The sequence below is a fragment of the Mytilus galloprovincialis genome, chromosome 7 (assembly GCF_965363235.1).
Source record: "Mytilus galloprovincialis chromosome 7, xbMytGall1.hap1.1, whole genome shotgun sequence".
Classification (NCBI taxonomy): domain Eukaryota; kingdom Metazoa; phylum Mollusca; class Bivalvia; order Mytilida; family Mytilidae; genus Mytilus; species Mytilus galloprovincialis.
In genome coordinates this window covers 38,998,010-39,025,757 of record NC_134844.1, presented here as the reverse complement: position 1 = coordinate 39,025,757, position 27,748 = coordinate 38,998,010, and the positions used below count along the sequence as shown (strand labels likewise).

The window sequence follows — 27,748 nt, the reverse complement described above, 5'->3', positions numbered from 1 at the left end:
TTTGAAAGTGGTGTTAAAGTCTTGATTGAAACACCAATTAAACAATCAATCGATTTTATTAATTTTATTGACACCTATTTTTATTATTTCTAACTTGTTTAGTGATAAAGTATGACAGTTTTAACTACTTGTAATATTTTGGAATAAACATTTCTAATACCCACTGTAATTTAATCCCATCTAACTGCAAACAAACCATTAAAGAGGGCCAACTTAAATATTGGCAAAAAGGAGTAGGGGCATTAATGCCCTTATTTGGCCCAAATATTACTGCAAATTTAAATGTTATCATACATATACTTAAATTCGATCCACCAAGACAAAGGTATAAGGTATTCAGGAAATGAAAACAAATACCACATTTAACAAGTTACCATGGCAACAAATCATGACCAAACTTGTAAATTTTGTCAAATATCCTGATTTTCTTTATTTTTCATCAAATTCTAAGTCTTTTTTAGATTGGCAAAGTATTTGCTCACCCAAGAAACAACTTTGTATTTGGTGGGATTATGCCAATAGTTATAGTAAAGATTCTCTTAAATTATTTTGTTGTTTCTTGACTGTGCAGGATGTTTCCAAAATGGAAATAACCAAGGAAAACTGCATAAATTCTGTATTTTTCATCGTTTTCATGAAAATGGTATACATTATTACGTAATTGTGACGTCATCAGATAACAAACTTTATATTTTTTATTTATTTTTCTTCACCCTATGCATTTCCAAACATTGTGTGTCAATTTAAAATAGTTGTCAATCATTTCATATTATTGGGCCATAACCGGGCCTTTTTTATATAAATAAGGCCGTTAGTTTTCTCGTTTGAATTGTTTTACACTGTAATATCAGGGCCTTTTATAGCTGACTATGCGGTATGGGCTTTGCCCATTTTTGAAGGCTGTACGGTGACCTATATTTGTTAATGTCTGTGTCATTTTGGTCTCTTGTGGACAGTTGTCTCATTGGCAATCATACCACATCTTCTTTTTTATACTTAATGCCCCTACTTCTTCTTCAATTATTTTTCATGAAATAGAAAATGGTCTGTCTATCACATTAATGATATTTTTTCAGTAAACATTTCTGGTCTGTAAATTACTACTGAAAAAAGAAGATATTTCTTTCCTTTAATGTGCCGAAAAAGTAAAGATCCATCTAACTTTCTAACCATTACATCATAAAATCAATACTTTGATTTGACATATATTTAACCTGCTGCATCAGGAACTAGCCTGAGCCAAAAAAGTTTAGCAACACATTTTTAAAAAATGTTTGTTGTTTCTGGAAAAAAAATATTTAAACATCATTGATATAATCCTTAGTTTTACCTGTAATTTAAAATAGTTGTATTTTTTTCCTGCGATTGATTTGGCGCCATTTCAGCTTTTCACATGTAATTGATGTTTTACCTTCTGTACCTGTACTTTTAAAACGATATTAAAAATTTCTTGTTCACTAACATTCAGAAACACACCATTGGTAAGAAAAACACATACACCTTTAAAAAAATTGTGTAGGGCGTCAACCAGGCCATCCCAAAAATGACCATCAGAAAGCTCTTGGAATGGTTGATGCTTGAATGAGTGTTGCTGACATCGTGGCTCGATTTAATGTGCATAAGGCAACAGTTTAGAGACTAACAAACAGATATCGACAAATTGCAACTGCACAGGATAGGTCGATATCTCGTAGACCAAAAAAAAACTATTGTCAAGGGGAGCAGCGCTACCTTCGCTTTATGTCAACACGTGACAAGTTTTTTTCCGGCCACAATAGTAGTGTATGACTAAGGGCAGCTGCTGGTTTGCCTGCCAGTCCTTCATTGGTGCACTTAGAGCATGGCTGAGAAATTGATTTTGTATAACACTATACTCATTTCCGCAGTTTGACCTTCCCGCGCTCCATACAAAGAAAATCCTAATGAATGTGAGTGATAAACATTCATGTTGCTTCTGACATGTCATAATTTCATTTTGTTATTATTAGAATTATATGTTGTTATGATTTTGTAATAGAATAAAATTTCACATTTTTGTTGCTAAACTTTTTTGGCTCAGTATATAAGATGATCTAAGATTATCTTTTGAAATACCCTTGTCACAGTAGAAGATAGAAGATAATCACCTGAGATTAAGTCCTCCTTCCCCACAATCATACTCCAGCTTCTGAGGTAGATTTTGTACAAATTCTTTAAGATGTGCATGTTCTAAAGCTTTCCATAAGTCTGTCTCTTTGTATTCATCCATTGGATCTAAATTCATTCTCAAGCTGCCAGAAAACAACACAGGATCCTGAAATGATAAAAGTTTTGTAAAAACACTTGACATTTATCATACAAGGAAATTCATGAAAAAGATACTAAAGAAACTGTTGGATGTCTTATTAAAAGAAAGAGAACATTTTACAATAATAATGAAATTCCCTCAAATAACATATAAAGTTTTATTTTACAATTTAATCACTTTCATAAAGAAAGATTGAATAAAGGATTGATGTTCTAATGACAATCTTCTTCAACACACCAGGAAATAGTCCAATAATTTAAAAAATAGAAAAAATCATTCAAGGTCTTCAACTATTAAAGAGAAATAACTCTAGAGAAATTCAAGATAACTAAAGAAAATTTCTAGACACCTTCAACAAAAATATCCCGTTATCTACAAAACAAGAGGAAATACATCAAAAGTTCAACATGCAAGACATTTTTAATTGTTAGTTCATTGTGAAATTGCATTTTTGTTTCGCCTTCTTCCATGCAGATACCCCTCTTTATGCCCCTCTTTTAAGGACAAAAGTAATTTCTTATGTACATTCATGGTCCTTGAAATTGTTTTATTCTAAACTCTGCAAAAAGAAATACTATGCTACAGTGCTCTTAGCATTTTATTACGGTTGCTACACTATATATTTATTTTTACCTGAGGTAGAATTGTTAATTTAGATCTGCAGTCATGTAAACCCATGATATACAGGTTTTCTTCATCAACAATAATTCTTCCAGAGGCCGGTTCAATCAAGCGGAATAGTGCCAATGTTAGGGAAGATTTACCTGCCCCTGTTCTACCAACTATTCCAACCTAAAAGTAAAAGTAAAAAGATGCTAGATTTAACAGCCTGCTCTCTGTCTAAGGATAAAGGTGAAAACTATAACTTCACTGTTCTGTTTCAAAAAAAATAATATAAATCATAGATCTCTTAACAAGTGAGAATTGGATAGCACTTGATATTGAATAGAGTTGTTTAATTTAAATACAAAAATAACAGCAAGTCTATTATTACTGTTTAAATCAAATTACTCATGAGATCAAAATACACTGTAGTATAGTCCAAAATTGATCAGTATGGATCACAAATTGGGATTGGAATGGGTAAGTTGAATCACAAATAACAAAAAATGAAATTGATCAGTATGGATCACAAATAACACATATTGAGATAGAATTGTGTAAATCACAAATAACAGACTGGAGTTACTTGAATATAAGATGTGTAGCATTTTTTTCATTGGATAAGTATGAATTGTAAATCTCTAACCTTTTCTCCAGCATTAATTTGTGTATTGATTCCTTTTAGTACAAGATCTAATCCATCCCTATATCTCGTAGAATATCTCTTAAATTCTACAACACCATTCTGTGGCCAGTCAGGGGATGGTCTGTAGTTAGTCACAAGGTTGGCCTAGAGGCAGGTAGAAATTATACATTTATATCAAATTAAAAAAAGCATAATGAACAGTACATGTACAAAAAATGGGCTCTTTCTATAGAAATCTTGTTATATAATAGATATCAAATCCTCATTTGTATGGTAATCTTGTAGCCTAGAGGTCCTTTGAATAAACTTACCCGGTATTCTTAAATGTTATCAATTTATCATTAATTTTGAAGTAATTTCTCAGGACAAAGTATTTCATTTCTAATAAATCAAAACATAACTTGACATGTATTCCTATCTATTATGAATACTTAAGTCCTATAGCCTGTCAATAGACAATACTTATATCTTGCATTGCACAATGTCATGTTTTTCTCAGAAAGACTGCTTATGACATGGCATCATGTTACACCTAATCCTATTGGTGTGTACAGATTCATATTTCATTCTTGAGAGATGGTTCAATTAGATAATAAAGATTCGAACTATCTATCAATAACTGTGAGTACTCTTAGATTTATACTTTTTGTCTTTTGCTTTTGCCATTATTTGCATGCTTAGTACCCAGCTGATGAGTCAAGCCTTTTCCCATGGACTTTTTCAGTTTTGTCTTGTATTGTGTTTATATTGCACAACTGTACAGTCAAGTTTCTTTATTTTCCAGTTCCATGCAAAGGACCCTGCAATCCAGTGGTGGCAGTAGAAAGGGTCTGACATATTTTTTTTGTTTTATTGTTATTAAGGTATGAATCAACAATTGTTTCATATTTTGTCATCCTTTTCTAGCGAATACTAAAATACAAATAATTATAATACCTCTGAAGGGATTTCTGTATATTCTTTAACCCTTTCAACAGAAACAATGTTAGTTTCCAGGTCACTAGTCATCCTTACCAACCAATTTAAATTTTCTGTAATCTGTTAAAAAAAATATAATTCTAAAAATATAATATTCTTTCAGAAATGTTGTTAGGTTTGCTATGATTTCTGACTTAATTGCACTATCTTTCTCATAAAAAGTATATTAATAATAGTGTCAAAGAATAGAAAATATATTAATAATAAAGTGTCAAAGAATAGAAAATATATTAATAATAAAGTGTCAAAGAATAGAAAATATATTAATAATACAGTGTCAAAAAATAGAAATATATTAATAATACAGTGTCAAAGAATAGAAAATATATTAATAATACAGTGTCAAAGAATAGAAAATATATTAATAATACAGTGTCAAAAAATAGAAATATATTAATAATACAGTGTCAAAGAATAGAAAATATATTAATAATACAGTGTCAAAGAATAGAAAATATATTAATAATACAGTGTCAAAGAACAGTTTAAAAGGACAATAATCAGAGGATAATTTACACAAGATTGAAATCAAACTATTGAATTCATGCACTTTCATGTACATAACCTTTGTCACAGTGTTTATGTTATTACATCTCGGTAAGAACTGATTATAACACTGATTGACCTTAAGTCAACCAGTATGACTCATTCATTTAAAATAACTTGAGATAAGTCTATCAAACTGTAATAGACAAATAACAAGGATTTTTTCATATTTTATAAGTTTTCTAGTATTTATATGAACCACTTGCAACAATTTTTTTGTTATTCTGAACTTAAATAAATTAAACTTGTTGTTTGCTGTAGATCATTTTTTGCTTTTGTCCTTTTAATGGTTTCACATTTATTGAAGCCGGGGTCATAGCCTTTTATAGCTGTATAATACTGTAAATCAACATCATTTGGACTCTGGTGGAAAGTGAATTTATTGGCACTCATACCACATCTCTTTTTATTTTTTACACACATCCTATTATTCTACAACATATTAACCTGTAAGGCATATGATATGGATAGACCCACAATAGCTCCATCGATGCCATGTCCGTTGACAACAGATATAACAGCAAACATGGCTGCCGAGAATACTGTTAGGTTACCAAGAAATTCCAGTCTTACTCCAAGCCATCTGTTTAATAATTAAATGTAAAAAATGAATAACATGAACTTAATCATATATTGTAAAAATAAATTGAGATGTTTTCATTACTGTGATTTTTACAATGTAGGTGTTGGGAAAAGTAAAGCTATCATTTTTATTATGATAGCTTTTTTTTGTATTCAATACTTCATAAAATCACTCATTTTTGTATTTGCCCAAAATTGTATCAATAATAAATGCATGCAAAAATGTCTGAATTAAGAGTAGTACAAATTATCCATGGTGGCATAAATTGCTTTGAAGTTCAACCTTAGTTTTAGATGCAGTAAATCATTATAACACAAACAAACCCGTTTCAATCCACCCAATATGTAGACAGAATTTCTTATTCATTATTTCATGAAATCACTCTCTGTTACTACCCTAGTTTATAGAAACAGAATTTAATATATACATGATGAATTTTAAAAGTAAACATAAACTTCATGTTATTTTACTGAGAAACAAAAAGAAATCTCAATGCTTTTCTCTCCACCCTCTCAAATTTCACTGGTTTGTTTTTAAATCTGAGGTATTTATTCAATATACCAATTCATTGATAAATATAGGTTCCAATTTGAAATGTGTAATTTGTAATTTGGGTTGGAGTAATTTCCCTTGGCCGACATTTTGGAGGGATAAACAGTTGATTTTCTAATTTGACTAACAAAATTAAAAGGATAAAAGGAATAAATCCTGTTCAGAAACCTTTTTTTTCTTAAATCTAGCTGTCAATAAAATACTTTGAATTTGGCTGAAATATGATCATTTATAAAGGAATTTGGACACAAGACCTTCAACATGGCCACAAAAGGGAAGTTAAGTCTTACTCAAATTTAATTATCAAAACCTACATATAATTTGAAACCAACCTATTGGCAGTTATACTGGCATAACTAAATCTTTGATTCATATCTATTCTCTGATCAGAAGTTTCAATGAATCTTTCCTGAGCTCCATAAGCTCTAATCACACTTGCCCCAGAGACAGTTTCTCCAAAATGATTATATACAGGTGATCTCGTCTTAGACTGAAGTCTTTTCAACTGTCTAGATGTGGCTACATAAAATCTCTATAATAAAGAATTACATAACATTTTCAAACCAACAATAAAAACAATTCTAGATATGGTCTCTGAAAAAATAGTCCTTCAAAAATATGGAATCTCAATCATTATTCTTAGAATGACAAAAAAATGGCTGCTCTGTAGTTTAAATTAATACATGCAATGCCATATTTAGAAAGAATATTTTTTACCTCTTGCTCTGTCTAATATTTTGTTTAAATGTCTCAAATCTGCAGAATATACTGGTCTACATTTCAATATATTTTTTTAAAAGAACATTAAATAGCAAACCTATGTTATACCATAAGTACAACATTGTAATAGTTTTATTACAAATATTACATTTTTTTCTCTCTACACCATGCTTACAACATTGTAATAGTTTTATTACAAATATTACATTTTTTTCTCTCTACACCATGCCTACAACATTGTAATAGTTTTATTACAAATATTACATGTCTTTTTTCTCTCTACACCATGCTTACAACATTGTAATAGTTTTATTACAAATATTACATGTCTTTTTTCTCTCTACACAATGAGTACAACATTGTAATAGTTTTATTACAAATATTACATTTTTTTTCTCTCTACACCATGCATACAACATTGTAATAGTTTTATTACAAATATTACATGTCTTTTTTTTCTCTACACAATGAGTACAACATTGTAATAGTTTTATTACAAATATTACATGTTTTTTTTTCTCTACACAATGAGTACAACATTGTAATAGTTTTATTACAAATATTACATGTCTTTTTTTTCTCTACACAATGAGTACAACATTGTAATAGTTTTATTACATATCTTTTTCTCTTTACACCATGAGTACAAGTACAACATTGTAAAACAGTTAACTCTCGTTGTCTCGAACTCGGTTGACACGAAATTTCGGATGAGTCGAAGTTTTCACGTGGTCCCGAACTTTATTCCATACAAAAGTATGTAATTCGACTCCTGATGAGTCGAAATTGGATGAGTCGAAATTTCGGTTGAGTCGAACTAAATTTGCAGTCCCAAGGTTAACAAAAGCATTCAAAATTCATTTTTTATCTCGAACTAATACACATATGTCAAAACATGACCTCCGGGATTTAAATGGATTGAAGAGTTAATCTGACAATACACGTGTAATTAAATTTCTGGTCACTGACCACTGTATTGATTTATGACATGCTATTTCCATGAGTGTTTATGTAAGATTATCTTTTATAGAATTTTGATAAATAATTAGTGATACATTGTTAATGTTCATGAAAAAGTATTTAAAATTTTTAAAAAACAATTAATTTGTGATTTACGCTAATGAGCTTGGGTGTGTATAAAGTGAGGATTATGGCTTCCGTTGATGATCACCTAAAAACTGCTCAAACAGCGTCTTTGATCTTGTTATATTTTCTTTTGAAAAGAAAGAGTGAGATAAAAACAAAATGAATAGAAATCAAAATTTTCTTAAATCTTTTGTATCAGAGAATAAACAATTTTGTCAGCTATAACCCATGAACCGACCTGAATAACGAAACTATCGATTGGAAATTACTCTCTTGGAACATGTGGAAAAGCCATAGGATTTTTTTAAATTGAAACAATAAGTAAAAATAATGTCATTATAATAATAAAAGACTGCAGTGACATACAAATACATCGATCTAATACTAGAATATCGATCCCCTTGCCATATTCACCCGGATTTATTTTAGTTTTACCAAGCTAAGCAAGAGTTGTGTCCCTTAGATTGTTGAACTTCCGGTGTTCGTTTGAGTCGAACTATGTGTATCTCAAAATATTTCTCTGGTCCGGCTGACTTCGACATAACGAGAGTCGACTGTAGTTTAATTACAAATATTACATATCAATTTACAAGCATTCATGTGTCTATCTTATTTTTTAAGTCATTTGAGACTTTCTCTTTAACACATCCCAAACATCTTCTTTTATTTATAAGCATGTTAATAATGTCTATATAAATTCTTGAAAGTAAAAAAAGTAAACACTAGTTCCAATATCGGAAGACTTACTTGAGCAAGAAAATAGAAAAATGCAAATGGTATGATCACAGTCATGAAATAAGGAGTACCATACGATATCACAACAAATGTAGCAACAACCATAAAGGCAGTATCCCAAAACATCTGAACTGTCCAGGGCAACTCGTTGTCTATCGTTTCAATATCTGCTGAGAATCTGTTGACAATTCTACCAATTGGTGTGGTATCAAAGAAAAACATTGGTGCTCTAATGACACTGTGTAACATTTCATGGTGGAGCTTTCTTGAAGCTGCCACTGATCTTAACATGAATAATGTCACATACGACAATAAAAACATTCCTGAAATGAAGAAAAAATATCAAATTATTGTCAAATAGAAAAATAAAAATATTCCTGAAAAGAAGAAAAAATTTCAAATTATTGTCAAAGAGAAAAATAAAAATATTCCTGAAAAGAAGAAACAATAAAAAGTTATATATATGACTGTTCATCCTATAAAGTGTTCATGCTTTGAAATCACAGGATAGATACCCAGTATTTTTTGCCTCAGATTCCCACTTATTCAATAGAAAGGATGGACAGTCGGTCAACGGTAACACTTTATGTCCCTATAGCCTATGGTGGGGGCATAACAAAGTTTCTTTGTTGAAGCATGTTATCTTTCAATCAAGAAACTGTATTGTTTAAATAGACTGATCAGCAGATAAAGAAACCAAAACAGTCAACTGACAGGCAAAGCTATAAGATATTCATCTAATTAACTTAAAATATTCAAATTACCTATAGCTATTCCTGTTCCACCATATACCCCTAAATAATAGTCATTTCTCTCCCTGTATACTGTACTGTTAGATTCTAGTGACCTGTTGGTCAGTGTTGTATCTGATGTCCACTGACTCAGCCAAATATTCCCAAATACAGAGGTGGCTTGATTCAAGGCAAACAGTATCAAGATGATACATGTGTATGGTACACCTAGTGCTCTGGCATAGGTACCAAACACACCAAGTCTTACCTGAAATATAAAACACATGTATGGCATATGTATAAAATACACATAGTGATAGCTGAAATAACAATACTGTATATTCAGAAATTATTGTGTGCATTTATTATTGTGATTTTATCATTTCAGACTAAAATGCGATTTTAATTTTTGCGAGATTGAGAAAAATCCTGTTTAATTCCTATAAATATTTCAAATTGCAAGTTTAAATTTTTGTGATTTATCGTATTTTTCACAATAATAAAAACATTGCAATAATTTCTGAATTTACAGTACCTAATTCTGGTATATATATTCCACTTTTTTTAATCCAAAAGACCATAAAATATTTACTCTATGTTTAATTTTCGCAATCCTGATAATAAACAGATCATTTGAAACAAATAAAGACACAATTGCTTATGATGAATTCTAACAAAATCATTAACAATGTGACTAATTGTTTCTACATGGTAATTAATGCACCATTACAAGGTACTGAGTTTTACAGTGTGTATTGGTTGAAATCTCAGAAAACATGTTTAACCCTGCTGCATTTTTGCGCCCGTCCCAAATCAGAAGCATATGGCCTTTGTTAATCTTGGATGTTTTCTAATTTTATTTCATTTATATATTTTGGAGTTTAGTGTGAAGTTCATTTTTACTGAACTAGTACAGTATTTTATTTAGGGGCCAGATGAGGCCCACCTCTGGGTGCAGGATTTTTTGCTGAGACCCATTGTCGACCTTTGGTTGTTGTCTGCTCTTTGGTCGGATTGTTGTCTGTTTGACATATTCCCCATTTCTATTCTCAATTTCACTTCATTATCAATGCCAAGGTATTTCATCAACTTTCAAAGCATACTTACGTTTCCTTCCTCCATCTTTTCGTCTGTAATAAGTTTATTGTCTCCTGTAGATGTCTTCTCCTCCTTCTTTATTTCATCTTCTTTAGACTTGAGTCTCTGTATTTCAGGGCTTTTAGGATGCTCTACATCTTTTGAAATTAATCTTTTCAAGATTTTTTTGTCATCTGTTTCTGACAGCACAGCCCTAAAAAATAGCATATTAATTTTACTTATAAAAGACTTAAATGTAATACACTTTTTGCTCTTTATATGCAATGAAAACAATGCATTATCCACTAAGATCATCTAGCAAACATGTATATTCTACAGAATTTGATGTGAATTTTGCCCATTAAAATGTTTGCTCATAAATCAAATGTCAATTAGGATATTCCTTCAACACTCTTAGGTTATTATAAATTAGCAGCAAAGCTTGCACTGAAATCTTTAGATAATGCGATGACATTTATTTTGGTAATACAATAGGCATAAAGGGTTTTAAGATTTGTTTACATTTCTGTAATTTCAGAAACTAAATAATGAGATTCTTTAAGAAACCGGAGTTATCTACCTTTATACTCATATAGTTCACCTCAGACCATATTTACTAGACTTTTTTTCTACAAATATGATTCCCACATATTATGCAGGGTACTTCTTTGTGATTTTTACTTTCTGCTGGTTTTTTTTGTAAAGTGTACCTAGATAAATTTATTTCATGTTTGAAACTGTACAATTTTTGTAATGTGACTTTTACTAAAGATAGCTCTGTTTAAAAAAATTGTGATCACATACATGACATACTGGTAAACTACAGATCAATTTTATTCTTGGTACCAGTTTTCAAGGATTGTTGAATATTTGTATTTTCATTAATATTTAATTATATGATTTTGCCCAAGTCAGCATAGAAAAATTGTACTTTGTAAACATTCAAATACATGGTTTATCTTTACCAATGACATCCACGAAAATTAATCCTTCAAGAATAATAAGGAATCCATAATAAATGACCTAGTTATCGTTAATGACCTACTTATCGTAAACGACCTTCTTATCGTAAATGACTTACTTATCAGATTCATCATCCTCTGATGTTATTGATGTCAGTCTTTGTAATATCTTGGCTTTTATTTCTTTTTCTGAAATAAAAATAAAACAACTAATTTAGACTTCTCATAATACCAGCACAATATTTTGAACTAAGTTATAGAAGACATCTTGGATGATTTGTGTGTCTTTTCCCCGTCTTCATATTTTTTGGACATTGCTTTGTCAGTTTTATTTTCATTCATAAGTTTTAAATGTTTTCATGATATCTTATGCTTTATTTTATAGATTTTACATGGCGTTTTTTCAGTAATTTTTGTGTACATTTATCATTGCAATTTTTGGTAAATGAACAAAAATGCAGGATAAGTTATTGTGATTTTTATGAATTACAGCATCCGAATTTTAAAAAACACCCAAAACAAATTAAATTAAATTAAAAAATATTTTGTTAAGTTGGGAGCCTGTTATTGAGTGGATTTTTTTTTCTTTCTCATATTTGTTTTTTCGTTTATTGTTTTTCATAGTTTGTTTTTTGCATTGTGCTTTTTCACCACGGTCCTAGGTTAGGAAGAAGCTTTAGTGGCAGCAAACTAGTTTAACCCTGCTTTATTCAGTATGTGCCTGTCCAAGTCAGGAGCCATTCATTCAGTGGTAATGTCTATTGTTGCTGTATATCATATTTGTTTATTGTTCATTATTTTGAGCATAAATCAGGTCATTAGTTTTCTCGTTTATTTGTTTTACATTTTTTATTTTAGTTGGGGCATTTTATATGCTGTATGGGTTTTACTCACTGTTTTAGGCGGTACAGTGACCTCTAGTTGTGAATATCTGTGTCATTTTGGTCTTTTGAGGAGATTTGTCTCATTGGCAATTTTACTACATCTTCTTACAATATTTTAGGTTCTGTCATTAAATATTCATATATCAAAAAAACAATACAACAAAACAATTTTGCTACTGGCTGTCTTAAACAATAGTGTTGACCAAAGTAAAATATCTTTTTAGTAAAACTGTTCCTCATATGATACCCTAAACTCCAAAGGAGGCCTGTATCAAAATAAAGAAATAGGAAATTCCAGAAATAATTTAAGTGTTACAATAAACACTTATCAATATAAAGGGACATTAACATAACTTTTGTTACAAAAGATCATATACAAAACAGATTGGAAAATCATTGGATTTTTTGTAAAAACTTATTTCTGGAAAATCTATTAGTAGTAACAAGTGATATTTGAACAACTGTAACATGTGACTGTCAATAAAACAGATAACTAGATATATACTCACGTGCTTTCAAATATTTAACTGCAGAAATATCAACACTTATAAAAAAAAATATATGTGATCAAAGGACACCATGGCCCCCTTGCATTACCACATTTCTAATTTCAGTAACAAAATTTCTTATGGCAAACATTCAAATATAGTCACTTATTGGAAGTCAAAAAAGTGACTGCTAAAGGGAGGTGATCCTTTTAAATGATAAAAAACAAGAATGTGTCCAAAGTACACGGATGCCCCACTCGCACTATCATTTTCCATGTTGAATGGACCGTGAAATTGGGTAAAAAATATAATTAGGCATTAAAATTAGAAAGATAATATCACAGGGAACATGTGTACTAAGTTTAAAGTTGATTGGACTTCAACTTCATCAAAAACTACCTTGACCAAAAACTTTAACCTGAAACTTGCACTTTCATTTTCTATGTTCAGTGGACCGTGAAATTGGGGTCAAAAGTTTAATTTGGCTTTAAAATTAGAAAGATCATATCATAAGGAACATGTGTACTAAGTTTCAAGTTGATTGGACTTCAACTTCATCAAAAACTACCTTGACCAAAAACTTTAACCTGAAACTTGCACTTTCATTTTCTATGTTCAGTGGACCGTGAAATTGGGGTCAAAAGTTTAATTTGGCTTTAAAATTAGAAAGATCATATCATAAGGAACATGTGTACTAAGTTTCAAGTTGATTGGACTTCAACTTCATCAAAAACTACCTTGACCAAAAACTTTAACCTGAAGCGGGACAGACGGACGGACGGACGGACGGACGGACGGACAGACGGACGAACGAACGGACGCACAGACCAGAAAACATAATGCCCCTCTACTATCGTAGGTGGGGCATAAAAATCTGATTTGGATATCGCACATGGTCAGGATTGGGACAAAATGTTTTCCAGTAGTAAAGTTATGAGGGGGGGCTAGAGGGGGTCTCATCCCGATTTCCTGGTTTTAATATCAGAAAATCCCGAAATCCCGGACATATTTTGTTAAAAATCCCGATCCCGATAAACCAGAAATCACCATTTATTTAATAAAGAGGTCCTCCACTATTTAAGATAACGAATAGACACATCTGACACAACTTTTAAAGGAGGCCAACTTTGAAAATTAACCCCTCTGAGTAATGTTGTTCTTAATTATTTGCTTTCAATTTGTGCATTTTGACCAATATATTTAGTACGTACATTTTAAACACGTCAAGTTGGGGTATTTGTTTTCTTCAAAATTGCAGAATGCCAGAAATATTTATATATAATATTCGATTATAGAGAAGACTGTGTCTGTGAAATTATATGTGTAGTAAGGCGAAGAAAAAAATACATGTGTTTCAGGTAACATCCCCTAAAAAAATAGGATCGGTAGGAAAGCAAAATAATTTTTTTTCAAACGTTTTTGACTGGTTCATATGGGAGAAAAATTCTGACTTAACAAGTGCTTGTCCACATAACATCCAATAACCTTTTAAGAGTAGAGTTAGATTATAGGTACTTAAAATTAGGGAAGATATATATATAGGGGTACCGGAAACACATGTGTTTTCTTTTAGGTCTTACTCTTATTGAAAATATCCAAATCAAGTCTAACTTTTGGGAAGGGTTGTAAAGAGGCGTTATGTTCACGGACAAACGCGAAATAAAATTCCAATTTCACGATGAACGAAAAATAAAAAAAATGCTTGCACGTTGCCGTTTTTACTAATTTCACAGTAAAGCAAAAACTTTTTTCACGGAAGGTTGTAAATCAAAAATGGAAAAACATGTTGCACAAAAAAAACCTTTACCACACTCTTTGGGTATACTGATACTCTAAATCAGAGCGACACTAATACCAAGGAGCTTAGACATTTATCATGAATTTTGGTTAGCATTTCATTCGCGTACAGTGGATATTAAATATGGCACTCAAAAAAACAAAAATAACAATAAAATCTGGATCTACTCTGTTTCTAGATACCATTCTGATTGAAGTATAATGAAAGGCAGTGGCTATTTTGCCGGCACCTCTTAGGTGCTATGTTACCGGCTCCGGCAAAATAGCCTCCTTGGCGCTATTTTGCCGGCTCCGGCAAAATAGTGATTCATATAGAGTTTTGCTATTTTGCCAGTCCTATTTCAGATTTTTAATCAAGATGATATGAAATATATTTTTTAAGGAAACTATTTATGCACAAATGATATATGTGGCTAGATGTCAATAACCTTTTAATGTTCGCCTTGCATTCCTGGTCAGTTAAATTTGGAGAACTCTACTCATTTAATTACATGTACATACGTTAATTTCTGTTGAACATTAAACGTTCAAAATAGAAAACAACAAAATGTGATGTTATAAAACAAACTTGATTTTCAACAGATATGAAAAGCTTCAGCAGGTTTTAGAGCAATTTGAAAACGACAACTATGTGTAACTGAGGAAACGTGAAACGAGGACTAAAAAAATCATGAAAACCAGACAAAAAGTTAAAGATTAATACAAAAAAATTATTGTACACACAATGCATAGAAATCTAGCTATTGACAGCATTTATTTTATGATTTTATGAATGCTGAATACTAAAATGTATATTAATTATCTGCATTTCAGTCTGCAAAAGTGATGCAGACGCAAAAGAAACAGGTTTAGTAACGCTCATCGAGCAGTTTGAAGTTGTTGGGTGTTACTTTTTGTTTCAAAACTAATATAAATTTTTTATTAAAAGTTTTAATCAGAATGTCGATTTTTTTTTATGGGTTTGTATGCTTTTCTTATGTGTATTTATTATATGTTTTTCTATTAAGAAATATATTTTAGTCTTCCTATCAAAGAATAAAGTACTAGTATCAATTTAAATGTTTTGCTTTATTTTAGACTTCCTATTAAAGAAAAAAGTACTAGTATCAATTTTGATATTTATGTTTTTCTTTTTTAAATATTTGAAAAATACACATTTTTAGAGACTACTTATTCTAAAAGTAAAGAATATCAATTTAAATAAATTAAATAAATTTTTAAAGAAGACATTTTAGTATAGAGATTCCTTATTAAAGTGTATGTTTCTATCTTTTTTCTATTCTTAATTTCTATACTTCTATTAAAATCTTAGTTAAGACCGGCAAAATAGCAAAACTCTATGTAAATCACTATTTTGCTGGAGCCGGCAAAATAGTGCCAAGGAGATGATGAAAATGGCACTTTTATCTGTCCAAGGTACAGTTTTTTGTCAATCCTGTTATATTTCAACATAAAAATCCCGATTTCCCATGGCTAAAAACGTGGGTTTCCCGTATCCCGATGATTTTCTATCCCGAATTCCCAATCTTTAAACAAGGCAATCCCAATATTCCGTTGCTAAAATCGGCCAATCCCAGCGTCCCGAAAATAATCTTGCCCCCCCCCCCCCCCACCCTCAGTTATCATTCCTACAAGCAGACAACTAAGAAATTGTGGAATCTAGCACTAGAAAATTGAAGAAAACATTTGAATTAGTTTATATTCATGGAAAAGTATAATGATGATAGGCTTTAAGCTGGATATTAAAAGGAGAGGAACAAGAAAAATTTACAAATTCCTCTCTTAATGCACAATCACAATCTCGGTTTCAAATGTATTCCCTTTCTCATTTTTCCCTTTTTTTTTATACTGAAAATATATGATGATAGTTTGGTTGTAAAAAACATTAAAATCATTCTAATGACTGTTGTAAAAAGTTGAAATGACAAAAATCATTGTAAAAATTAGATGATGCTGACCGCATTAGACAGGTGACGGCTGAAATGATTTAATTATATAGAGAAAATGTTTGGGAAGGTCTGAAAGTGACCAATAGAGGCAGATGACGGTGGAAGAGGTGACCGTTAAGGTAGGTTTGACTGTATAAGATAATATTTATCCGGCATTGTCAGCAGTTGCTTTTTCTGGGAAATAATTGTAGCTTTCAAAATTTTTGGATAATTGTCAATTATGACACTAAAGATCTCCAGTATTCTTCATGTGACCTTGAACCTACCATCTGGATCCTCTTCTTCTTCATCCTCTGTTTGTATTAGGTACATCTTTAAGAACTGTGCAAATGCTCCATCATGTGATAGAAGTTCATCATATGACCCACATTCTGACACTGCCCCATCCATCATTACAATGATCTTATCAACAAATGGCAACCATCTTACACCATGAGTCACTAAAACTCTTGTCTGAAATACAGCTGTTCATATGATTCATCCATAGATATTGACAGTTTTTTTTTATATGTTTAGATTTTTAATGTATTTTGCAGTATCATCTAAATTTGTCTGTCTGTTGTACCAAAGGTACAGAAATTTTAATAAGACTTTAAGGCTTATAATATTTATTTTAAAAATACCTTCTTTGTTTCTAATATTTTCACTGTTTGCATAGGGAACCAATTATTAGGTATGATAAACTGAATCTTTCCCTCTACAAACCATATGGAAGGAGAAATGTGTTGATGTAAATATTAAGCTGTTATGAGTTTACATGACCTAGCCACCTATTTTGTTTTGACCAAAAATGTGCAATGCACTTATGAAATCTAGTTATTTTCAAATCCTGATCAATACACCATGAACTGCCACTGGTTGTATACACAAGGAAAATGTTTCTCCTACTTAGAGTTGTTTCCCTTGTGAAAAACTTGAAAATGGGCTTTTGGGTACTTCACCTATTGCATATCAAATAGTACTGGATTACATGCATATATGAGTATCAAAAATTTGCAAACAAAACAATGGCAGAAAAAATTCTCACAAAATACTAGATTTATATCCCTTTGATTGTATTTACTTTGTCAACTGCAATGTTATTGTCTTTCCAAAGTTTGAAATTTGAAACAATATCATATGTCCATAAAATATAGCATTCAAAAATGTTCCCAATCTAACAATCCTGAAAATTTACCATTGATCTGTATAACCTCATTTAGGAGAAGGTAAAAAAAAAAAAGAAACAAACAATGCTTTGATATTAGAATAATACTTTTTGTAAAATGCTTTATGAATGTCGGAAAAAAAACTGATGTTTGATGATCTTATTATATTCTGACTTTTCTGATCTGTTATATATACAGATGTCTTCTTTTTTGTGGATTGATTTCATTGAGATATACCCTACATCTTCTGTTATTCATATACGTTTTCCAAAATGCAATTAATTTAGCAAGCTTTAAAACCAGGTTTAATGCACCATTTTCTACATAATAAAATGCCTGTACCTAAGTCAGGAATATGACAGTTGTTATCCATTTGTTTGATGTGTTTTTGCTTTTGATTTTGCCATTTAATTTTCGTCCAAGTTGGGTATATTTGTGATTTTACTTTTCAGCCACACTTCACATATCAATAACAGAACTTTACCTTATCTTTCAGTAGGCCATCTTCACCAATGACCTGATCAAAGATATGTTTACCAACATTGGAATCCACAGCACTGAGAGGGTCGTCAAGGAGATAGATATCCGTGTCATGATACACAGCTCTGGCTAAACTCACTCGCTGTTTCTGTCCTCCACTTAAATTTATACCCTGTTATAATCAATCAAGAACCCATAAAGGGCATCATTTTACAACACAATATGATTGGAAAAAGCAAAACAGAAAACTAATTCCATACTATAACATTATGGACAGGATCAGAGCCTAACACAACATGTGTTTTATATAACTATTATATTAAATCTAATAGCAGTAAAATATTATATTATTTCATATATTTTGTTTACATCTGGATCTTATTTCTAAACCTTTAATAATGTAATTTCCTAGGCACATGAGAGTTGGTAAATGCTCATTTGTGAACAGCCAGAAATATTTCTTGTCATTAGGTAGTTCTTTAAAATTAGTACAAAAAGTGATAACTTTATCAAATAACAGTTTCCTCTGTTCATCATATAATGGACAATTTACTGTAAAATGGGTCTCATCTTCAATAGAATTTGATCCATGTGATAAGCAGTGATGACATAGACGTTGAGTTCTCTCTATGTATTTTTTACTATATCTATCTTTCTCAATTCTAAGATCATGAGCACTTATTCTCATTTTACATATAGCTCTTCTTATACTAAAATCTTTAATTGATAAATAAGCCTCCTTTACAAAGTCAGTCTTGAGGTTGAAATAATTTTCTAATTTACTATTACCTTGTGATAAGGTTTCAGATCTTTTGACCAACCAAAATGTTTTAAAACTATTACAAAGTTTACCTTTTACAAATTTAATTAATTTATTGAGCTTTGTATCTAAATTTTGTATATCAAGTGATTGAAGTACATATTTCATAGATGAATACCAACAATTAATGTTTTCTGCATCTAAAATTTTATTACAAACATAAGCATCATAAAGTAACCCTTTGTCCAACTTGTTAAGCCTGTGTACATATTTTACCATAGATATAATGACAGAAAAATAAAGTTATATAAACGATAAGAACCAATGATATTTGATAATTTGAATATGAGTTCCTACAACAGTAAAAATATTTTTTTAACCCTCTTTCTGCCAGTAGTTTTTATACAGCTGCAAACATTTTTTTTGCGTCGTATAATGGTATCATGTCATCGTCGTTGTCGTCTGCGTTGTCTGTGTCGTCCGAAGACACATTTAGTTCCCGGACAATATCTTTAGATTTAGTGAATGGATCTGTATAAATTTTTACCAGAAGGTTAAATATCACCAAAGGAAGGTTGGGATTGATTTTCGGGGTTATGGTCCTAATAGTTTAGGAATAAGGGGCCAAAAAGGGGCCCAAAATAAGCATTTTTGTAGTTTTCAAACAATAACTTGTGTTTAAGTGTATGAATATCTCTGAAATTATACCACAAGTTTCCATACTATAAAGGGATGGTTAGTTATGACTTTGGGGGGTTATGGCTGAAAATGTTTTGGAATTTGCGGCTAAAAAAGGGGAATTAGGAGTGAAAAAAGGGGGAAATAGGTTATCGGGACAATAACTAGATTTAATGAATGAATCTCTATAAATTTTTACCAGAAGGTTCAATACCACTAAAGAAAGGTTGGGATTGATTTTGGGGGTTATGGTCCCAATAGTTTAGGAATTAGGGGCCAAAAAGGGGCCCAAATAAGCATTTTTGTAGTTTTCAAACAATAACTTGTGTTTAAGTGTATGAATCTCTCTGAAATTATACCACAAGTTTCCATACTATAAAGGGATGGTTAGTTATGACTTTGGGGGGTTATAGCTCAAAATGTTTCGGAATTTGGGGCTAAAAAAGGGGAATTAGAAGTGAAAAAAGTGGGAAAATAGGATTTCGTGAATGGATCTCTATAAATTTTTACCAGAAGGTTCAATACCATTAAAGGAAGGTTGAGAATAATTTTGGGGGTTATGGCTAGGTTTTTCTGGTCAATGGACAATTAAGACGATTTAAAAGCAGTGTAAGGGAGGTAATTCAAAAACAGTTAACATACAATGTTGGGTATGTTCGGATCTACCTCCCTTACACTACTTTTAAATTATGTATAAAGAAATGTCAGGTTTTGGACTTATTTTTAAAAAAAAAAGGGGGATGGTAGTAGTTTTCATTTTTTTTTCCCCAAATTTCTCAAATTCCAAATTTTTGAAAAGTTTGAAGAAGAAATCTTTAATTGCACAATATTGCATAATATATTTGTAAGATCTTAACATTTGTTTTGTGTCAGAAACTCATATTGTGTCAGGAATTTGATCACAATCCAAATTCAGAGCTGTATCAAGCTTGAATGTTGTGTCCATACTTGCCACAACTATTCAGGGTTCAACCTCTGCAGTCGTATAAAGCTGCGCCCTGCAGAGCACCTGGTTTAAGGTTGCATTTCAATTCTCAGATAAGACAGCTCCACGTCTGTGACGTTATATGCCCAACAATGATGTCTTTCTATATATGACATCATGCCCTAACGACCGTTACATTTGAGAGCTATTGAAGAAAAACATTACACTGTTTAATCTTTGATCCTTTATTTGAAAGAGATACAGCAATGATGAGAAGCTTGCATAAATAAAAATATGAACATATGTGTCGCTCAGGCACAGCAGATGTTCCAAGCAGCAAGAGGGTTAATGGTTGCTTTGCTTATAGAATGTGAATGATGAACTCATAAAAATCCAGGATATTTGGTGAAAGAGGCAAGAAAATTTTACTTAAAGTACTAATTGACAGAAAATGATACATAAAAGCAAAAAATCATCAAGGATACCAGGTTATAACGGACTTCATGTTTTTTTCAACAAAAGACCTATCAATTAGGCTTGAAAAAAAACTAAAAAAAACATGTCTTTGCTGAAAAATGAATATATGCATATGAACTGGTGGCTTTTTCATATTAATTTTGTTCTCTAGATCAAATTTCAGTAAATCAATAGTAAATACCATACATACCATTGTTTAATAGTAAAATGTAAATAAAATAGGTGTATATAAATTCATCATAGAATTACCTTTTCCCCTATTTCTGTGCTATCTCCTGCAGGCAGGATGTCAAGGTCAGGTTGTAATGCACAAGCATCGATCACTTGATGGTATTTATCCTGCTCCATATCATTACCAAATAAAATATTATCTTGTAAAGTACAGTTCTGTATCCAGGCTTGCTGAGGTACATATCCCACAGATCCCTGTAATGTAATAAAATGTTATCTTGTTAAGTACAGTTCTGTATCCAGGCTTGCTGAGGTACATATCCCACAGATCCCTGTAATGTAATATAGACAATAACTGTTTAGTGTCTTTAAATATCATCTGTATTTGTACGAGGCTAGGAAACAAGGTGTATGCAAGCTTTTTATAAGCGAGCTATTACACCTGTTTCGAGCCGAGTACAAATACAGCTGATATTTAAAGACACTAAACAGTTATTGTCTTTATCCTGCAATTAATTCTTTGTATTGTTTGTGTTTTGTAAGATACAAAAACACATGTTTTGCATTTATTTTCGATTTGAAATCCCTTGAGGTCCATGTAGTAATATGATACAGTAATCACACATTTAGCTGAAGACGGGTTAGCAAAAAAAGAATTTCGAATGGTCAACAATAACACATCGCTCAAGGTGAATAATTTTCTATTTTAACATAACAACTAATTTCAACAGTAAAAACAAATAACAAAACATTTTCCAATTTGAAACAGGACTGTACGAGTTGTCCTACGCTTCAGACTCGACATTCACTAAACATGCATGCTGAAATTGACATGGTTGTTTTTGTTACACAATCATACACATTCAAGTTTTGGAATCGATAGTTGTCATCGTAGAAAAGACTGCTGTTCATGTGTGTATGTTATCAGAAAATTGGTGTGATACTTATTGCTTTAAAGAAATGTTTGAAAACAAACAGAACGCATAAAAGTAATTGTTAATTCGCAATTTTAAATACGTCATTGGAATGCGACTGCAATACACATTCTGAGGTCACCCAGGTTCATACAATACTCAGTCCGACAGTGGATGGAGCTTTAAAGCGATATCTGTATTGTATACAGATACAGCATAGCGATATCTGTAGGGCTGTATAGTAGAACACCCAATTGCAGGATAAACAAGAGGCTGTCACAACGACAGCAAACCGGATTTATTAACATTTATTTGTGTCCTGGCAATATCACAAGAACCATAACTGATGAACAGTGAAAGTGAATATATCAATATCAAATTTGACCTCCATTTTGTCATCAGTAACAACATATTAAAATTTGAAAGAGCTTAGAATGAATGGTTCATGAGTAAATGCAACAACATGAATGGAAACGCCATTTTTTTATCTTTCAAGAATCATAACTCCTGATTGGTAAAAGTCAAAATCGACATTATTGAACTTGACCTCCATTTTGTCATCAGTAACAACATATTAAAATTTGAAAAGCTTTCGTTGAACAGTTCCTAAGTAAATGCGCGTACATGACTTGAAACGCCATTTTTCAATCTTTCAAGAACCATAACTCCTGAACGGAAAAAGTCAAAATCGTTATTCTTGAACTTGACCTCCATTTTGTCATCAGTAACAACATATTAAAATTTGGGAAGCTTTGATTGAACAGTTCATGCGTAAATGCACGGACACGACTGGAAACACCATTTTTCAATCTTTCAAGAACCATAACTCCTGAACGGTAAAAGTCAAAATCGTCATTCTTGAACTTGACCTCCATTTTGTCATCAGTAACAACATATTAAAATTTGGGAAGCTTTGGTTAAACAGTTCATGAGTAAATGCACGGACACGACTGGAAACGCCATTTTTCAATCTTTCAAGAACTATAACTCCTGAACGGTAAAAGTCGAAATCGTCATTCTTGAACTTGACCTTCATTTTGTTGTCAGTAACAACATATTAAAATTTTAAAAGCTTTGACTGAATGGTTCATGAGTAAATGCTCGGACAACATTTGGTCACCTCCAGCTTCCTCTAGCCCTTTCACATATTAGGCAATTGTCAGGGTCAGTAACATCTCAGGATTAGATCTACTTATAATTGCAGAATATTCAATGAATATACATTCATCGTCTAATTGAATATATCGGGTAATCAGATATTTTTAGCTGACATTTTGGGTATCCGATTGGCGGGAGTCTACTGTACTTATAATAAAAGAGAATTTAACATTACAAAAAATCTTAACTTTTTTTTTCATGTAGTCACTAAAACCATGAAAATGAGGTCAAGGACATTGGACATGTGACTGACAGAAACTTCGTAACATGAGGCATCTATATACAAAGTATGAAGCATCCAGGTCTCCCACCTTCTAAAATATAAAGCTTTTAAGAAGTTAGCAAACATCACTGCAGCTGGATCAGTATCCCTATGTCGAGCTTTCTGCGACAAAAGTTGCAAGCTCAACAAAAATCATATAAAATGGTTTATCCACTTTATTTGAACTTTCGTGGATAGCTGTCTCATTGGCATTTATACCATATCACCTAATTTTTATATAAAGGAAAGAATAATCTTAAATACAGTAATCAAATGAGTTATTAAATTATTAAAAACTTTGTGTATTAACATTTTGTTCTCACTTCTTCTATGGCAGGTCAATATTAAGATACTTAATTCAAGAGCATCATATGCCTCGAAGTAAATATTCTAGCTTTTACTAAAACAAAATGATTATGTTTTCTATAACTTCTCTTCTATTTAGTTGTGCAGATATTTGTGATGACAAAAGCATCAGATGATCCTGCATAAAAAAAATTCTTCAAAAAAGTACATTGTTTTTTTAAGGATGTATAACTCCTAATATATTTACAGATATTTATCTCTTCCAATTTGTGGCTGCTGGCTACCTTCAAGAAAGTAAATCCATAGATATACATGTACATATAGTATGGAAAGTTACTTTGTTCCAATTTTTTTTTTTTTTTTTTTGCTTTTTTCATGGCAATATAACATACCTTTACATTGACTGTCCCTTTAACTTTAGTCATGTCACCCAATATAGCAGACATCAAGCTTGATTTGCCACTCCCAACCTGTCCAACAATAGCTACAAGGGATTTCTCTGGAACAGACAGGTCTATACTGAAAAATAATTATATGCATATGATCTGTAGGCTTTAAATGCCAGTACCATTTATAATATACCACACTATTTATAGAAGTCAACTCTATTTATTATCAGCCAATTAGAAATACTGGTGAAGAACAGTTATAAATGGAATATCAATGTTGACTGTTCTAAGAGGTTTTGACTTTACCTGTCACAATGGAAATTGGTCAAAATACTTATTTTGAATTCATTTCATGAAATTCATTATCAAATTTTTAGCTTATAATTATTGCTACAGGCAGAAGGTTGTTAATATAAAGCAGGTGCATTGTAATAGAAATATTCTTCTAATCCAATTATAATGGTTGATCTTCTGTTTCTTATGAAGATTGAAAAAAAGATGAATTCAAACTATCTTGGAAAACAAGTCTGTTCCTTTACTATTTTTTAGAAGAGCAACTATTGTAAATTGACAAATCAAAATAAAACAAGAATGTGTCCATAGTACACGAATGCCCCACTCGCACTATCATTTTCTATGTTCAGTGGACCGTGAAATTGGGGTCAAAACTTTAATTTGGAATTAAAATTAGAAAGATCATATCATAGGGAACATGTGTACTAAGTTTCAAGTTGATGTAACTTTAACTTCATCAAAAACTACCCTGACCAAAAACTTTAACCTGAACTTCACACTATTATTTTCTATGTTCAGTGGACCATGAAATTGGGGTCAAAACTATAATTTGGCATTAAAATTAGAAAGATCATATCATGGGGAACAAATGTACTAAGTTTCAAGTTGATTGGACTTCAACTTCTTCAAAAACTACCTTGACCAAAAACTTTAACCTGAAGCGGACGGAGGAACGGAGGCACAGACGGACGGACGGACGGACGAACAGAGGCACAGACCAGAAAACATAATGCCCCTCTACTATTGTAGGTGGGGCATAAAAACTATAGTCCAATAGTGTTGGCAAAGCACATTCTAATTGGATAAAGCCACAAATTTTAGGGCATTAATTCCTAAATTGATGGTCTGAATTCCTGTGTACAAGCTCATGCAAACAGTGTATGATTTGTTTAAAAATGTATATACTTAAGCGCTGTTTTGATCAAGTTGAATTAGAAAGAGTATAACATTTTTGTATTAGAAGAGTTGAAGGTATCATTACGTTATTGAATATTTTGAAATATACATTTACTGTTTCCATTGTCAGTCAACTCAATTTCAACTTTATTGATGCCTGTAAATCTTCAATAACAATACTGTTATCTCCTAATTATCATTATTACCACGTTATTAAAGAACTTACTTCTTTAAACATTCTCCAATGTCTGGATCCCACATAAATGTCCCATTCTCAACAAGTATGGCATCATCTACATTGGAAGATATTGTTGATTATTCACTTTTTAATAAACTTTGTCATGTTGTGCTGACTTTATCTGTATAATTAAACTTTTTTTTAAAAGACTTGATTAGACCAGCAGTAAAAAACTATAAAGCTACTGCTAATTAGTTTTTTTATTCCTTGAATAATAATTTAAAGATTTTTGGTGGGTCCCAGTATACCACAATTTAAATGAAATCATCAAATTATCAAGTATTTCAAATTCATTTTTATTTTGAAATTGGTGATCAACATGTTTCAGTGTTTATAGAAGTAAAATTTAAAATGACATTCAAGTAATCTAAATTAACAACCAACAATTTAAAATGTTCCCACCATAAATAGTTCTGCAGGAAATCCTCATATTTTGGTGAGAGGATTTACGAAGTGGACATCTACTTTTAACCTAAAAAGTTTTATAATTTTAACAAATTGAATGAAGGATGAGTAGAATGGAAGAATAACACTACTAGTGACAAAAACTGAAATTTGTATTTATTTTCAAATTAATCATCTCTGAATCTTAAAATTGGTCTGCTCTGCTACAACAAGAAATATAAATCATGTCATATATGTACCTTTAGAATAATCATGGAATACATTGTCAGAATCCAGCTCATCATGGCTTAAGAACTTATTCAACCTTTTTATTGAAACACTGGCCTGCAAATAAAATAAAAGAATACTGTAGTCATTTGTGAGATGCTTTTATCAGATTTGTTTTCAGAAATTTGAAATTTAAAAGTGAGTGTTGGTATTAAGATTAAAAACAACAACAATATGATTATACAGTTTTTATTAAAACAAAAACCCATAAAAACTGTTTAGATGAAAAGCAATAAACAAGATCCCTATTCTTTTGAAACTTAATTGATATTTCCAATAATTTCCTGGAAACATTGTATTCAGTATATCCACTCATTTTCCCATTAGAATAAAATAGATAAACTGTTAATCTATTCAACAGATTGTGTCTTAATTATTTTACTTATATGTAATATAAGGATTGTTTAAACAAACAAAAAAGCCACTTCAGTTCATATCTTAAGTGTAGAAATAGTTGTCAGCCTTGAAAAGAAATCTTCACCTATCAAGATGATATAAACTCTCATCCCACAAAATATATAATAGTAGATATGAATGTAATACAGAGAAGCAACAAGAAAGATAGTATTAATTAAGCAAGGCAACTAACTTAGTTATAGCATTCATACAAGTAAATAAATCATCATAGATACCAGGATTGAAATTTTGAATTTGCGCCAGACATGCCAGACTCATCAGTGACACTCAAAATAAAAAAAGTTAATTAGAGGCTCTAAAGAGCCTGTGTCGCTCACCTTGGTGTATGTGAATATTAAACAAAGGACACATGACAAAATTGTGTTTTGGTGATGGTGATGTGTTTGTAGATCTTACTTTACTAAACATTCTTGCTGCTTACAATTATCTCTATCTTTAATGAACTTGGCCCAGTAGTTTCAGTGAAAATGCTAGTGAAAATTTACAAATTTTATGAAAATTGTTAAAAATTGACTTATTTTTAGGTCTTACTTTGCTGTACATTATTGCTGTTTACAGTTTATCTATAACTATAAAAATAACAAAAAAACGGCAAAATTTCCTTAGAATTACCAATTCAGGGGCAGCAACCTAACAATCGGTTATCTGATTCATCTGAAAATTTTAAGGCAGACAGATCTTCACCTAATAAATAATTTCACCTCCTGTCAAATTTGCTCTAAATGCTTTGGTTTTTGAGTTATAAGCCAAAAACTGCATTTTACACCTATGTTCTATTTTTAGCCATGGCCGCCATCTTGGTTGGTTGGCCGAGTCATGGGACACATTTTTTAAACTAGATACCCCAATGATGATTGTGGCCAAGTTTGGATTAATTTGGCCCAGTAGTTTCAGAGGAGAAGATTTTTCTAAAAGATTACTAAGATTTACAAACTAGA

At 31.3% G+C, this 27,748-nt stretch overlaps 1 protein-coding gene across 1 annotated transcript in view; it reads right to left on the bottom strand.

The window, feature by feature from the left end:
* LOC143082942 (multidrug resistance-associated protein 1-like) overlaps window positions 1-27,748 on the bottom strand; it is a 53,583-nt gene that overhangs the window by 5,269 nt on the left and 20,566 nt on the right. The window contains exons 13-28 of the mRNA XM_076258989.1: window positions 26,366-26,450; window positions 25,710-25,776; window positions 24,296-24,422; window positions 21,342-21,518; window positions 18,257-18,424; window positions 16,891-17,077; window positions 11,626-11,695; window positions 10,575-10,758; window positions 9,501-9,735; window positions 8,749-9,059; window positions 6,528-6,727; window positions 5,508-5,643; window positions 4,473-4,574; window positions 3,537-3,680; window positions 2,921-3,079; window positions 2,127-2,293 (exon numbers count right to left, since the gene is read on the bottom strand). Coding sequence (XP_076115104.1) covers window positions 2,127-2,293; window positions 2,921-3,079; window positions 3,537-3,680; window positions 4,473-4,574; window positions 5,508-5,643; window positions 6,528-6,727; window positions 8,749-9,059; window positions 9,501-9,735; window positions 10,575-10,758; window positions 11,626-11,695; window positions 16,891-17,077; window positions 18,257-18,424; window positions 21,342-21,518; window positions 24,296-24,422; window positions 25,710-25,776; window positions 26,366-26,450 — 2,519 coding nt within the window. The remainder of the gene's footprint in view (window positions 1-2,126; window positions 2,294-2,920; window positions 3,080-3,536; window positions 3,681-4,472; window positions 4,575-5,507; window positions 5,644-6,527; window positions 6,728-8,748; window positions 9,060-9,500; window positions 9,736-10,574; window positions 10,759-11,625; window positions 11,696-16,890; window positions 17,078-18,256; window positions 18,425-21,341; window positions 21,519-24,295; window positions 24,423-25,709; window positions 25,777-26,365; window positions 26,451-27,748) is intronic.